The sequence below is a fragment of the Sminthopsis crassicaudata genome, chromosome 2 (assembly GCF_048593235.1).
Source record: "Sminthopsis crassicaudata isolate SCR6 chromosome 2, ASM4859323v1, whole genome shotgun sequence".
Taxonomy (NCBI): domain Eukaryota; kingdom Metazoa; phylum Chordata; class Mammalia; order Dasyuromorphia; family Dasyuridae; genus Sminthopsis; species Sminthopsis crassicaudata.
Window position 1 is genome coordinate 38,278,546 of NC_133618.1, and position 16,529 is coordinate 38,295,074.

General features: G+C 42.6%; 1 protein-coding gene across 3 annotated transcripts in view; it reads left to right on the plus strand.

Moving 5' to 3' along the window:
- Nucleotides 1-521: 521 nt before the first annotated feature.
- Nucleotides 522-16,529, plus strand: part of DRC7 (dynein regulatory complex subunit 7) — a 31,926-nt gene continuing 15,918 nt past the window's right edge. For 2 of the 3 annotated variants that reach the window (XM_074285862.1, XM_074285864.1), the window contains exons 1-10: nt 522-691; nt 3,276-3,466; nt 4,976-5,176; nt 6,120-6,294; nt 9,425-9,550; nt 10,292-10,486; nt 11,020-11,178; nt 11,638-11,856; nt 12,958-13,089; nt 15,699-15,771. In XM_074285862.1, the coding sequence (XP_074141963.1) occupies nt 4,995-5,176; nt 6,120-6,294; nt 9,425-9,550; nt 10,292-10,486; nt 11,020-11,178; nt 11,638-11,856; nt 12,958-13,089; nt 15,699-15,771 (1,261 nt within the window). In that variant the 5' untranslated portion in view covers nt 522-691; nt 3,276-3,466; nt 4,976-4,994. The remainder of the gene's footprint in view (nt 692-3,275; nt 3,467-4,975; nt 5,177-6,119; nt 6,295-9,424; nt 9,551-10,291; nt 10,487-11,019; nt 11,179-11,637; nt 11,857-12,957; nt 13,090-15,698; nt 15,772-16,529) is intronic. The other variant, XM_074285863.1, reaches the window with a different exon arrangement.

The window sequence follows — 16,529 nt, forward strand, 5'->3', positions numbered from 1 at the left end:
ATGATGTCACCTCTCAGATCCCATGCTCCTCTTCAAGAATGAAGGACAAATAGCAGCCAGCCAATCCATATAAAGGAGTGGTCAGGACATGTACGTTCCTGTCCTGTACAGAAATCCCTCTTTACATCACCTTGCACAGACTGTCCGTATCTCCTGCTAAGTTCCCCAGTGAACATCCTTGTGAGTTTAATGTCCCATCACATTCAGATCTCTTTCCTTGTGCTCAGCTGTCCTCCGGACATCAAACTTTGAGGGTGTTTCTAGTGTGGGGCTGTTATAAATAGAGCAGCTGCAGATGGTTTCTGTAACTGCAGTGGTCATCGTCAGTCAGTATTTGTGGATGATTTAGACATAATGGTTTCTCCCTCCAAGAGATGAGAGGGAGGGAAGGATGGGAGGGAGGGTTTCAGAAGAAGCAGTTGGGCAAGTCCAGGGTCCAGAGGCTAGGGACTGGCCTGGGAAGTTAAGAGACTACAACTCCCAGAAGCCTTCTCTCCCCAGCTTCCGGAAGCTAGTTCCTATGGAGACGGGACTAACAAAGTAGAGCAGCTGTTTAGTGGAGGAGGTTGCTGCTGCTGTTCTAGGGAGTGAAGACGGTCTGGGGGGGTAGGGAGGATCACAGCTCGACCTCCCTAAAGGGAGGGGGGGTGGGCATACCAACTGCCCAGAGATCTCTAGCTTTCATCTCCCTGTAAGCTAATATGGATTGGGGAATGGAGGGGAGCTGGGGTGAGTGGGGGACAAGGGGAACAGCTGAGGAGGAGGGGCTGGTCAGATGGACAGATGGAGTAGGTAAGGCTGAGGAGGAGGAAGAGATGAAGCAGCCCTCTAGAGCCCAGCGGTACAGGTTGGAGGGAAGTCTCTCTCTGCCTCTGTCTGTCCCTTCCTACCTTTCCTGAGTTCTGATATGGGAAAATCCTCCCTACTCTCCAATCTCTCCACACACCCAACATTACACCTTGCTCTTCTCACAAATTCCATCCAGTGACTCCATTTTTTCTCTTTGATATGCCCCATGTCTGGAATGCTTTGCCTCCTCACCTCTGCCTCTCAGTTTCCGTGTGTGTGTGTGTGTGTGTGTGTGTGTGTGTGTGTCCATCTCTCTGTCTCTCTCTTTCCTGTGTTTCCCTCTTTCCTCTCTCTGTATCTCTCTCTCTCTCTCTCTCTGTCTCTCTCTCTCTCTCTCTCTCTCTCTCTCTCTCTCTCTCTCTCTCTCTGTCTCTCTCTCTGTCTCTTTTTGTTCATCTCTGTCTCTGTTTCTCTCTCTCTCCTCCCTCTCTCTTTCCTCTCTCTCTCTTTCTGTCTCTGTTTCTCTCTCTCCCCCCCTCTCCTCTCTCCTCTCTCTCTCTCTCTCTCTCTCTCTCTCTCTCTCTCTCTCTCTCTCTCTCTCTCTCTCTCTCTCTCTCTCTCTCTCTCTCTGTGTTTCTCTGTCTCTGTGTCTCTGAGTGTCCATCTGTTTGTCTATTTCCTATCTTTCCCTCTTTCCTCTCTCCATCTCTGTCTCTTTCTGTCTCTGTTTCTGTCTCTCTGCCTCTGTGTCTCTATCTCCCTCTTTCCTCTTTCTCTCTCTGTCTCTATTTCTTTGTATGTGTGTTTGTCTCCCTTTTTCCTCCCTCTCTCATTTCTCTCTATCTCCCTGTTTCCTCCCTCTCTCTTTCTGTCTCTATTTCTCTCTGTCTTTCTGTCTCTGTCTGTCTCTTATACACACACACACACACACACACACACACACACACAAACATGCGCACCCACAAGCACACACCCCTATACAATAAACTCCAGGGACTCCCTATTAGTCCATAATAGTTTGGCTTCTTCCTACCTTTCCTGACTTCTGATAAGTGAAAATCCTCCCTACTCTCCAATCTCTCCACACACCCAACCTTATCTTGCTCTTCCTCACAAACAAATTCCATCTAGTGACTCCAAATTTCCTCCTTGATATGCCTCATGTCTGGAATGCTTTGCCTCCTCTTCCTCTCAGTTTCCCTCTAAAACTCAGCTCAAATCTTACTTTGGGGAGTTTTTCTAATTCCTCCTCTCTGCAATTGTCTCCTAATTACACTATTATATCTTACACACTGTCTAACTGAGGACTGGGACAGTATTTCTGCCTTTCTTTGTATTTCCAGCACTTAGGATAGCTCCCCACACATAATACTTATCAATGCTTATTTGGCTGACTGAGGGGGGCAGAGAATGGACTGGTTCATAGGACTCTGAGGTACTTAGTTCAGTGCTTATTTTTATTGTTATTATTTATTATTGTGTGCTTATTTTTATTGATGAAAGGAGCAATAGCAGTAATTTGAACATGGAACTTCAAATATTGGAGTCCTCCTACTGAGCAAAAATTATCAATATCATCATCATCACTCACCATTTATCATTAACACTGTTATAACAAGCATTGAAGATAGGGATTTGACCCAAGATTTCACTGATTCAGGGAACTTCCAGATGAATAACTCCTTTTTACAAATGGGATTGTTGATATTTACTTTTGTAACTTAAAGTCTTGAGAGAGTTGTCCAGACTAGTAAAAGGTTGAAATTTAGAGTTAGTGTTTTGATCCAGATGTATCAAACCTGATGTATCAGACCTGAATCCTGGTCTTCTTGACTCTCTAATCCTGTAAGTAATAATGATGATGATGGTAGTGGTGATGATGATGATGGTGATCATCACCAGATGGTGGTGGTGAAGAAGATGATAGTGCAGATGATGATGGTAGTGATAGTGGTGAAGAAGATGACCCTCATGATAATGGTTATAGTAGTGAAGATGATGATGGTACTGGTGGTGATGATGATGATGATGATGATGATGATGATGATGATGATAATGACACTGCTGGTGGTAATTGATAATAGCTCTTTTATATGAAATTTAAAGGTTTGCAAAGCACTTCATATGCTTTAGCTCATTTTTGCTTCAAGAGAACTTGTTGATTTTAACTGAGTCTTTCTAGGGAGATAACTAGCTTTAGAATCAGAGGCCCTAGGGGACAGCTAGGTGGCACAGTGGATAGAGCACCAGCCCTGAATTCAGGAGGACCCGAGTTCAAATCTGGTGTTAGACACTTAACACTTCCTAGCTGTGTGACCCTGGGCAAGTCACTTAACCTAAATTGCCTCAGGGGAAAAAAATCAGAGGGCCTAGTTCAAATCCCACTACTTATTAGCTAAGACTGACAAGTCACTTAACTTCCCTGGGTCTCAGTTTTCTCCTTTGTAAAATAAGTTAATCTAGACGGCCTCTGTGGTCCCTTCCAGCTCGAGGTTAATGATCTTCGGCCATAAGGAGAGCATTCCTGAACTTCTCGAATAGCTGATCAATGCCTGCTAATCAGATTCAGAGATCCTTCCACCACATGAGTCTTGTAGTTCATCTAGTGCCTGGCACTGAGTTTTACAGATGATGAAAAAGAAGAAGATGCAAGTTCAGTGATTTCCTCAGACACCCAGTAAGTCAATAGTGGGAATTTCCAGGACTTGGAGCGATGTTTAGGTTCATTATCAAGAACAGACAATTCCACCAGCAGGTGGGGAAACAAAGCAGAGATTAGAGGCTCATTTGTCTCTCCCAGCTTGTTCAGACTCCATGAAACACCTCAGAGATTCTTATTCAGGTTTCAGTTGAACTAAGTGACCCCAAGACTCCTTCCAATTCGGAAAATCTACGATTGTAGAGTTGCTGATGGGGGCCTATGAGATGTGTTATGCTTTGCTGTATATGATATTATTGTATGAGATATGACAGATGTTATATGATATTAAATGTTACCTATGTGATTGTGACATATGGCATGATTTGTGTGTGGTATGACATATTCTCTCGTGTGACTGTGACCCATAAGATGGTACATCATACATGAGGTGACAGGTGATAGATATAGGGATGGCGTGGGTGTTATAGGTGATCAGCAACCTGCATATTGTGTAATATGCCATATGCCATGATCTGATAGATGGCATGTTATAAATTACCTAATTATATGTGACCTATGACATGATATGGGATACTCTACATAATGTGCTAGGTCATATCACACATCACATGACACATACCCATTGAGTTGTGTGGAATTATGTTTTGTATGTGATGTATTATATGATGTGACATGTTGGTATGATGTAGGATGTGATTGACATGTGGCGTGCTATAGAATGTGTTATTGTGATAGATGACAACATGCGTGATGTATTATAAGGCATAATTGAGCAATTAAGTGCTTCCTCTGAGCTAAGCACTATTCTGGAGACACAAATATAAGCAACAAAGACCATTTGTGCCCTCGAGGAGCTTGGGTTCCAGTGGAGAAGACAATACATATAAAAGGGCACTAGACAGAGGAGGCAGCGATCTACTCAAAGGAGCATGGTTTGGGAATGGCCAGGCAAGAGCTCAGACACTGTGTATGTCCAGTTCTTTCTTTTTTATGTGAAGATTCTCAGTCCTTTTCCTGCTTTCTAATTACTGTCCTCTTTAGAATAGGAAATAAATTGGGGGAGGGAATCTTTGAATGTCTAAAGCTTTCCTTAGAGTGAGTGTCTTGGAGAGAAACTTCTCAGTGGTTAGCTCAGATATTGGCAAACAGTAGGTGTCGAGTAAATGTTGTTGGTTGATCAACCTATCCAATCCAATAAACATTTATCAAGGTGTTTATTATGTGCACGATACCTCTGCTGAGTGCCAGTGAGGGAAGGAGAGCTCATTCTGAAATTGCCTAATGTTATTGAGGCCAGGGTGCCATGGATCTGAATAGAGAGAACCCAAAACCATACAGTGTTACCATTGGAAAGCATTTTAGAGATCAGTGAGTCTGACACTCATTTTTCAAAAGAGGAGATGGAGATCAAAAGAGTGGAAGAAGCTGGTCCAAGTGAGATAGTAAGATGCAGATCAGAAACCAGGGCCCCTTTCTTCTAGACCAGGGCTCTTGACTCACTTTGTCTGCCCCCCTTGTTTTCAGGAGTTAGATAGAAGTGAACATGGAGGTCCTGAAGGAGAAAGTAGAAGAGGAGGAGGCAGCAGAACGAGAAGCGGAGGCTGAGCAGGCAGCCAGGAGGGCAGCAGAGAAAGAAAGAGAAGATAGCATCCTCAGCCAAGAAGAACTCTTAGATCTGGAGCAGAAGCTGAGCGAGATCGAAGTCCACATCCCTGAAATTCCAGTGTTAGTAGTGGGGGGAACAGGGACTCTTCATGATGAGGTCAGAACCAGGCAGGACGGGAAGGAGAAACCAGGGGAAAGGAGGGCATCTTTCTTCCCATTGGGGAGCTAGGGAAAGAGACAAGCACAATGGGGAGAAGCAATTTCTCCATCATCATAAGCCAGTGGCTGAAGGAATTTGGGGGTTGGAGCCCCCAGTGCCCAAAGGACTCTGTGCAGCACTTCCTACTGTTCTTTCCTTTTATCCTCCTCCCACCTACTGCTCCCTCTGCTTCCTCTTGGATCGGGACACAGAGGGAGTTCTTTGACCATATATGCCCTGCTCCCCCACAACAAGTCCTTCCTTCTGAATTCAGCTGTCCAAACACGCTTATCCTTGGCATAAAACTCCCATTCCCTCATGGCCCCAGTCTCAGATGAAAGAAATTGTCTGACAAAGAATTCATACCAAGGTCTTAATTAATTTTTGGCTGAACCTATGATTTCATTCCCAGTGAAGAACTTTCTCTACCAATGAAAACTGGCACCTTCTCTCCCATTTATATAGTATTAGAGTCTTCTAAGTTCGCCAAGTTTATGACTGACTTTAGGTCAACAGCCAATGTAGAAGGGCCAAGACATCCCAAGGGCCAAGTCTAAATACTCCAAGTTCCAGTAAACAGTCCCTAACTTAATGAGTCCTCTCTGCTCAGGCATATTTTTGTGAAGAGAATCAAAAGAAAACTTGGTTCATCCAAAGGAAGGACTCTCTCATGGTAGAATTTTAGAGAGTGTGTCAGGCTAATGGGGCACAAGGCACTCCTTGGGCTCCCTCAGATCAAAACACAGAGGTGAGACCTTACAGGGTTGTATTACCTAGAACATGGGGAGAAAATCTAAGTGATGCTTCAGAATTTGTCTCTATTCCTTCCCTCCTTAATCTACCTTTTCTATCTCTGGACCACAGGGCCTTCACCAAGAGCACCATAGACACATCCACACTGCCCGAATCCTACAGAACCAACACTCCCAAGGAGGAACTGCTCATCCAGGTGGCAGATAATTTCTCCCGTCAGTACGCCCACTTGTGTCCAGATCGAGAGCCACTCTTTCTCCACCCGCTGAATGAATGCAATATACCGGTAAGGACAAAATAAGGAAAAGGGCCATCGCATCATAAACTTAAAGCTGGCAGTGACTTTAACGTCAGTAAAGGGAAAACCTTTGAGATCTTTGTCCCCAAAAGCAAACTGATCATAATAATTTTCAAGCTGGAAAGAACCTTAGACATCACCAGTTCCAAAAGTACCAACACCCCACCTTGTGTTCTAGCCACAGATTGCGGTCTGGGGTCAATCAGTTCATCAATATACGCTTTTAAAACATTTACTATGTGCTGAGTACTATATTCAGTTTTGATGATACCAAAAAAAGACAAAATCTTGGTCCCAGCCCTCAAAGTGTTCCTATTCTTGTGGGGGAAATAACACACAAACAATATGCCGAAGTTAGTCATTGTTGATGGAAGGCATTCTCAGAGGGAAGATGCTAGCTTCTAGAGAAATCAATGGTGTCCTCTGCAGAAGCTGGGATTTTGAGCTTGAAGGAGGTCAAGAGTAGAGGCAGAGGAGGATGACATGGAGTTGGGAGGTGGGAACATTCTATGCATAAAAATGACAACATTCAACTCAGGACTAATGAACTCCAATCAGTGCTCTTCTCTCTGTAATATACTAGAAGGATTTACTAGAGGGTTCTTGAGCAAGGGAGCAGGATGAAAGGGAAAAGGAATAAAGGATGGCCGGCTTGTCATTTTCATTAAAAAAAAGAAGAAAGGAAAATGGTTTCCCTTAGGATCTGGTCTTTGTAGCAAATTCACTTCTTTGGGTTGCTTTATATAGCTTTATTCTCAAATAAGCCTTTGGTTTTAAAAATCTACACATTGAACTGAACCCATGCTTTGTGCCAGAAATAATACAGTAGAAACAAAGCATTCCCTGGTCCAGTGGGCCCTACAGCCCTTCATGGAAGGACAGTGAATGAGTATTCATGAGAATTCATTCATGACTATACATGGGAATTCAACCATCTCATGCGCACTAAAGGAGAGTGACCCAAGGCTATTGCCACTATGTTATTCACCAGCATAATTTACTATATGTCCTTCTGCCCTAAGGGAGACTGTTTTATGAAAGAGAAAGGAATATAGAAACAAGAGTTGGGGGGGGCAGATAGATGGAGGGAAAAGAGACAAAGACAGAGTCAGAGAGACAGACAGAGGGGACACAGAGAGAGAGAAAGAGAGAGAGGGAGGGAGGGGGAGAGGAGGAGAGAAAGAGGAGAAAGAGAAGGGGGAGGAAGAGAAAAAGGAGAGAGACAGAGGGAGAGAGACAGACAGAGAGACAGAAAGAGGAGAGAAAGAAGAGACAAAGAACAAAGACAGACAAATAGAGGAGGAGACAGACACAAATAGAAAAAGAGGAAAAAGACAGACAGACACAGGCAGAGAGAGAAATAAATAAACATAGGCAGAGACTGAGGTTGAGGAGTAGAAAAGGGAGTGCTTTATGATTGAGTGACTAGTATAAGAATCAGAAGCCTCTGACACATGACCATAATTTACACATTAGGAGAATTCATATAGGCCTAAGGAGCTCAGCTGACATTAATGTAACTAATGATAACCCAAAATGACTAGTTCTCTTCACAGAGATAAGTCTTACTTTATAGACAGCTAAATTTCTCATGCTGGTCTGCTACTTCAACTACTACCCCCCCCCTTTAAAAATTTTCAAAACTTTTATTAATACCTTTTGTTTTTCTATTGCTTTCATTTGTGAACTCTTCTTCCCTACTGAGAGTCACCCCTTTTGATGAAATAAAGAGAAAAAAGAAGGAAGGAAAGAAGGGAGAGAGGAAGGAAAGGGTGCAAGGATAATGAGACAGGCAAATGAAAGAAAAAGAAGAAAAAAGGGAGAGAAGGAATGATCAATAAACAAAACAAATAAACTGATCTGACAGTATATTCTGGTTCCTACCTGTAGTCCTTCCCCACACTCTGCAAAGAAAGGAGAGAAGTGTATTTTCTCATCTCTTCTTCAAGGACCATCTTTCTCAATCACTGTTTACAAAGCAAATGAGATGACCGATTGTGGATGGCTAAATTCAGCCCAACTCCTTGCTATGGAATGTTAGGGGGACATTGGAGATCATTCTACCAACCAGAATTGTCCACAATTGGAATGTATTGTCTTAGGAGGTAATAGATTTCTCCATCCTTGGAGGTCTCCAAGTAGCAATTGAATGATCCACTTGTCAAGGGAATTACTGGTGAGGTACAAGATGGACAAGGTAACTGTGAGCAATGAATTTTCTTTAGTATTTCAGAATTTAAGGGTTGAGAGGGGTCTTGTTGGTCCATTAGCCCATTGCTTCAGTTAACAGTTAGGCAAACTAAGGCTCAGGGAAACGATGTGATTTGCCGATGTGGCCACAGGACCGATCAATAGTTGAGTAAAAACCTGTATCCAAGTCTTCCATTAAACTGTCCTCTCATAACACAACATCACTTCCTTTGAGATTCAACAATGAAACAATACATCATTATTGTACCCAGAAGCCAGCATAGCCATTCCAAGAGAACTGAAAACATGAAAATAAGAAATGGGAAAGAAAAGCTAGATATATAAATATATATGTATATACATATATACATATATATATATTTAATAAATATAAATATATATTATATAAAATATATATTTGTATAAATTATATATATATATAAATATATATTATAAAAATAAATATAAATATATAAATATAAGAATTGTAGGGGGCAAGACTGCTCTTTGGAAAAAGCAGCTCTTCCTGCTTATCCAGTGTGAATGTCCCCTGGAGGAGGAGAAGATGCAATAAATTATCCTAAGAAGTTTTATAGTTTTTGATTAACAGCAATAAGATAATCAATTCAATTCATCAAGGATTCTCTAATCCTATGCTGGGGGCTGAGCATACAAATAATAATAATAATAATAATACATTCCCCGTCCTCAGGGAGCTTACAGTCTAAAACACAAACTGATTCTTCCAGGAGCCATATCTACACTCTCTCAGGATGGTTTCTTAGGGGCTCAGTGCCTAATTTGTAGACTAGGGAGGGTTTGTAGTGGCCACTCTTGTCAGGATTTGTTTCCTCATTCCCTAGAGATTTAAGGTAGTTTAAAAAGGGATAACTCCAACCCCCAGCTCAAGCCTGACCTCTCCTTACAGAAGTTTGTGAGCACCACGGTCCGCCCAACACTGATGCCCTATCCAGAGCTCTACAACTGGGACAGTTGTGCCGAATTTGTCTCTGATTTCCTCACGATGGTGCCCCTGCCATCTGCCATCCAGCTGGTAAGAGTATCACATTGGGCTCCGTGTGGGAACCTGGCATGGCTATTTTACAGATAGATAGAGCTAAAGACCTTTGGAGTGAGGGGAACACCTAGTTATAGGTCACTCAATGTATTTGGGGGTAGAGCTGAGTGGAAGATACCAGGAGGATACTTTCTCAGACTAGATAACTTTGAATTCATGAGTTTTCTAAGATTGTAGGATTTGGAGCTGGAAGGAGCCTTGGCAATCACCTAGTCCAAGTCACCAACCAACTGGCAAAGTGGACAGAATGCTAGACTCGGAGTTAAGAAGACCTGGATTCAAATCCTGCCTCAGACATTACATAGCTGAATAACCTGGATCTTCCACTTCCCCTTTCTCAAACTCAGTTTCCTCCTCTATAAAACAGGCTCAATAAGAGTACTTCACAGAGTTATTATAAAGATCAAATGAGATGACATCCTTTACAAAGTTTGCTAATCTTAAAGTCTTACATAAGTAATGTCATCATCATCATCATCCCCAACTCTGAAAACAGATTTTAAAAAGGGAGGTTACTTACCTCTGGTTCCATTAGTAAAGACCCAAATCCATATTCAGGGCTCTTTCCACTACAATCACTGATTCTCTCCCCTTCTCCTATAAGCACAGACTTCAGGTGGGCTTGTGTTCCCAGCAGGCAGAGAAGCTAGGGATTGCTCCATGACCAAGGGGCTCCTTAGACCTGTTCCCTGACCTGCTTGCTTCTGCTTGTCCCAGCCAGAATACCTGTTCTCCCCTACCTCTGTCCTCAAGTACCAGAAGGGGAATTGCTTTGACTTCAGTGTCCTGCTGTGCGCCATGCTCATTGGTGCTGGCTACGACGCCTATTGTGTCAGTGGCTACGCCAGCCAGGAAATGTGCCTCATGGACCTGACTCGGGAGATGTGCCCTCTGCTGAAGAAACCCAAGAAGGTAAGAGGGGAATGCATCTGGGGCTGGGCAAGATGCTTATCCCCTTACTTTTTCATCAATGAAACAAAGGACTATTATTATTGACTACTGACTAGTAACCATCCCCTTCTTTATAAAGGGGAAAGAGAATTTCACAAGCCATTCCATTTCATTGGAAGAGGAGGAAAAAAGAATAGACAACCGAGATGTTTCAGCACATAATGGGGGGAATCTTGCCCAGTGGTGGGACCACTCATGTCCCTGTGCCATCCAGACCTTGTAGTCTCTGATCTGATGCAGATCATAGGGCATTCAGGTAACAAGATACTGGACCTGGAATCAGGAAGTCCTTAATTCAAATCTGACCTCAAACACTTCCTAGCTATAGGGGCAAGTCAGGTATTCTTTGCCTGCCTCAATATCCCCAACTGTAAAATGGATGTGATAATAGCACCTTTTTTGAGTTAACTATTGTAAAGTGCTTTGTAAACCTTAAAGGACTATATAAGTGCTAATATTTGCTATCTTCATCATTATTTCTTATTGGGCTACAGGTAGTTGAAGAAAAAGAGAAGGTAATACCCAAAAAATATGCAATCAAACCTGCAAGGGATCTCCGCAGCAAGTTTGAACTGGCGCAGCAAGCCAAGAAGGAGAATGAACTTAAAGCTGCAGAGGAGAAGAAACAGAAAGAAGAAAAAGAAAAAATCTTGGTGGGTTCCATGAGCGCCACAAATGTGGGGTTTCCTGGATACACTGATGAGGAAGTTTTCTTATGCACACAGGGAAATCAAGGCACAGGGAAAGAGTCAGACTTCTATGAGACCATTCACTAGAGGCATCTGAATCTGAATTCAGAGCTCTGCCTTCTGGGATGTTGAGTTTTTCCCCTTTGAGTCTTAAACTTCTTCTCTTACACCTTCTTTCATCTCCTAGAGGCAGAAGTTGGTAGTTTTCCTAATCTTTTGTAGAAAGGAAGGGTATTCCCTGAGATTCCAGACCCAACTAGATGGTTTTCAAGGAATTGGGTCCTAGTTGTTTCCACCCCATAAGAAAAGTCTATGTTATTCTTCTGGGTCACCAGACCCACACCTGACTCCATCCGTCACACCCAGGTTGTCCTTTCCTGAGCTGTAACACCTGGCACATTGTTACTGTTTCTCTCCTCATAGGAAGCAAATAAACCTCCTCCAGACCCGATGCATGGTCTTAGGATCCATGCCTGGGTCCTCATCCTGAGTGGAAAGCGTGAGGTCCCTGAGAGCTTCTTCATTGATCCATTTACTGCCCGCAGCTATAAAACCCAAGATGAACATTTCCTTGGGATTGAAAGCATCTGGAACCACAAGAACTACTGGGTCAACATGCAGGATTGCTGGAATGGTTGCAAGGTATCGCCATGGGAGGAAAGCAGCCCAACCCAGGCCGGTCAGAGGAACAGAGAGCTTGGCCCTTTGGGTCTCTCTGCCTTGTGCATGTTCAGGGATAATAGGCATTCTTGCTGAAAACAGGAAAAAAAAAAAAAAGGACTTGATGTTTTGAAAACCTGGAAATTCTTTGAGGGGATAAGACATTTCTTTTCCATTGCCTAGACTTTAAGGCCTAGAAAGATCTCTTAGTCTATCCTCCTGTTCTCAGGCAAAACTGCATACTCAAAAAATCCTGGATAGAGTAAATAGGGAGAATAGAGTAAATCTAACTTATATTAAAAGAAATAACACAACCTCCTTTTATCACCCATTCTAGTTTGTTCTCACATCATCCCATTAAGAAAATCTCCCTTTATTAAACCAAAGTCTCTTAAATTGCAATTTTATCTCATTTTCATGTGATCTTTCCCAAGGAGAAAGGGAGAGCAAATTGTCCACTATCGTCTTTAATACAACCATTCAAGCATTATTGTTAAGCTTTCCTCCTCCCCCTAAATGATGATTATCATACTGAAAAGATGGCATCCAATTTAGAGTGAGGTTTAAAGAACTATAAATACCTAAGTAAAATCAATAACGTCTTCACTAATATTTAATTATTTTGGACCATTGCTTAATCTAAGCTGTCTATTCCCTGAGGCTACAGGATATTGATACCATATTTTCTAATGTACCCTTTTAAAAGAGTTATAAAGCTTTTTGGGGAATATAAGTATAGATATAAAAATATAGAAATAGCTATAAATATTGATATAAACACAGATAATATGTCTTATAAGGAAATCCATGTTTAGATTAAGCAATGTTCAAGAATAATTTAAATTCATTGTGAAATATATATATAATTTTATCCAGATGTTTATTTTTTAGTTTTATTTTATTTGAAATTCCAAATCTTCTGCCTTCCCTTCCTTTTCCCCACATATTGAGATTTTTTATTTATTTTTTATTTTTTTTATTCCTCTGTTAAATAACCTTTTATGTTCAATTTAAATACATTTTAAATAGAAGTCCTAACAGTTTGAGTTTGTCTGGAGCTCAGAATTTTTTTTTCCTTCCCAGGATCTCACCTTTGACCTGGGAGATCCTCTGAGGTGGGAATTCTTGCTTTTTGGGACTGAAAAGCCTTATTTGTCCCTGATGGAAGAAGAGGAAGAAGAAGATCTCGCAGAGGATGACGATATTGAAAATCTGGTAAGCATGGTGCTGTGTGTGTGTGTGTGTGCGCCCACGGGTGTGTTCTATCTGTAAACATCCTCACTGTAGTGAGAGGAGAAAAGAAGCTGAGGAAATGTTCGTTCAAGCAAGAGAAGTCTGAACCCTCAAGAATAGAAACATACTAAAGATAACTATCGATGGAAAGAGCAGATCCTCAGAGATGGAAGGAGTCGTTTTACTTAAAGGAAAATGGAGATACAGAGCGGGGAATAAAGAACTTGCTCATAATTTTGCATACAAGACAGACAGATTTACATATAGACAGGTAGGTGTATACATAGACACATATGTATATAGATACATACATACATACTTAGGTAGAGAGATAAATGAATAGATAGCTACATCCATACAGAGACATACATATATACAGACAGACACAAATATATGCCTATATAGACAGGTACATACACACAGATAGATACATAGAGAGGTAGAGAGATGGATTAATGTGTACATTACATACATAGACACATAGATACATGCATATGTAGACAGATACATACATAGACAAATGGATACATACATAGACTGACAGAGGATAGATACATACATACATAGACACATAGATACATGCATATATTCTTACCCAGCTAGATATATACATAAATACAGAGACATACAGAGACAGATACATGCATACATAGAAACAAAGATGCATACACAAATGGATACATACATACACAGACAGACATGGGCAGCAGATAGATAGGAATATAGATATCTAATTGATGGGTAGATAGATTATAATTGATAGGTGGGTGATAATTGATAGATAAATGATAGGTATATAGATAAATGGATATATGATTGACAGATAATTGATTGACAGGTAGGCAGACAGCTAGATGATAGGTAGATGAGGGCAGGGACAGACAGAAGAATCGGTTTGCTCTGCGCCAGGTGCCCGGCTCAGCCGGGGAGCACACACAGACACAAGTCCCCGCCGGGACCTTCCATGCTAACGTCTCACGGGGACTTCTAAAGGGGAACAGGAACCAGTGCTCGGAGCCAGGCCCCGGCCGGCCGTGTCCAGGAGGCGTTCTGGGCCAGGACGAGCCTCCGAGGCGCTCTAGGGCGGAGCAGACCCATCTCTTAGACTCCTGCTCCGAGCCCTCCCGGTCCCAGATCTACTGAAACAGCTTCAGCTTCCTAATGTGGAGCCGAGGTCGCCCCCTGCCGGCTGTAAGGTGTCATACATGTCACCATTTATGGTCCATTCTATCTGGACCTCAAGGTCATCTCCATCCCCGCCGTCCCGCCGGCTGTGCCTCGGAAGAGAGCGGGAGCAACTTGCCTCATTTAAGTTAAATTCGCTCGGAAGTCAGGCACGTCAATGGTGGAGCTGATGGAGCCGGCTTCATAGTCAGGAAGTCCTGGGTTCCCAACGCACTTAAGGCCCCCCTGCACTGAAATCACATGGTGCCTCCCCCACCCCCAGCCCTTGTCTCACTTCATCAGGAGGAAACGGCTGTGTGTGACGGGAAGCACTGAGACACACTAGCGGAGGTCCGAGAGCTGGGGTTCGGGGCAGGCAGGAGGGAGCGCTAGAGATATTCCGGCCCAATCCCTTCTGGCAGCCACGGGGAAAGGAGGCCTGAGAGGTCACGGGATTTGAGATCTTAGATCTGGACTCCAGAGATTGTAGATAACAAAGTCCTCGTACTGCAGATGAGGAAACAGAGGGCCGGGTGGTCAGCTGGGACCCCGATAGAAAATAGCTGCCGCTTATCTCACCTGTGGGGCTAACTCACTCCTGCACACTCACAGAGGGGGCAGCACAAGCTGCGAGGTCACGGGGAAGTGCGAGGCTGGGCAAACCGCTTCACTCCCAGATGCCTCTGCGGACTCTCCCAGAGCTAAATCCGGGCCCTCTCCGAGACTCAGTTTCCTTTTCTGTTAAAAAGGGAATTGGACTAGATCAGATCCTCAATATTTTGCATCTCAGAACCCCAATGGAAGCATATGAATCTTTCTCAGGAGAGAGACAGAGACAGCGACAGAGACAGAAACACAGAGAGACAGAGAGAGAGAGAGACAGAGAGAGAGAGAGAAAAACAGAGACACAGAGAGACAGACAGACAGAAAGAGACAAAGACAGAGACAGAGACAGAGAGACAGAGAAAGAGATGAAGTGGCAGAGAGTCAGACAGAAAGAGAGATGAAGAAACAGAGACAAAGAGACAAAAATAGACTAAACCTTGTTCTGAGTATCTCTGTCCTTGACTAAGAAAAGATCTGCTGGGATCTGAAGCATCACACAGAAAGAGGTCCATTATTCATCTATCTTTCAAGTTTTAAGATACGTTAAAATACACAATTATAATGAAAATTCTAGCAAAACACAATTATCAAAAAAATTAAGTCGACAAATTTAAGAACCCCTAAATTAGATTATTGCTGAGATCCTTGCTAGCTCTGAATTTTTTGCTCCTAAGTTATTTTGACCTTTCTGGCATTCAGTTTCTTCCGCTGCGAGACAAGCAGGCTGTATTCCAGGGTCTCCAAAGCCCTTTGACCCTCTAAGTTCTTTAAGCCTAAAAAGTCCACCCAACCTTGGCTGAAATCACTTTATTTCTCCATAGGACAAAGAAGATGAAAACAAGAACTTTGATATGCCCTGTTCTTGGGTGGAACCTATTTATATATCACCCAAAGGTAAATACCCGGGTTTTCCTCCTCAGACAAGCTCAGTTCCCTAAGACTCCAACAAGGAGTCTCAAAGATTGCTAGGGTGATGTTAACTTGATTTCAGGCCTATTCCGGGCTCATATTTTAAATCTAAAATCAGTTTCCCCTCCGTGTTTACTGTTCCGCCAGAAGGTACTCATTCTCCTCTCTTTACTTCCCATGTAGGAAATTGATGGAAATAATTTGGTTATCACCATTAAGAGTGATGGTCGTGTCTTTGGTTATTGCCATTGAGAATGATGGTCACATCTTTGCCCCAAGTATGAGCGGGAGGAAATTGATAAAAAATAATTTGATTATTGTCATTGAGAATGATGGCCATATCCTTGCCCCAAGTAAATTTGGGAGGAAATTGATAAAAAAATAATAATTTAGTTATTGCCATTGAGAATGATGGGAGATACACTTGCTCCAAGTATACTCCCCAGAAACTGAAAATGGTTCGGAGGAGACCCAGTGTCACCTAGAAAAAGACTAGCAGGCCCTCTGGCACTTTTCTGGAAACCCAAATAACACTGTACTAAAGTCAGAAGCTAAATGAAAGATGCTTTTCTAAATAGGAAGTCAAGGAGAAAGGGGCATACAGTGGTCCCTGTGGCTCCACAGATAATCTAGTCATATATGGGTAGGATTGTGCCAAAGTGCCAGAGAGACAGAGGCAGCTGAAACCTAAGGAATTGGGAAGAAGGGAACTTTGCAGGTGCCGAACTGTCTTATCAGAAGTT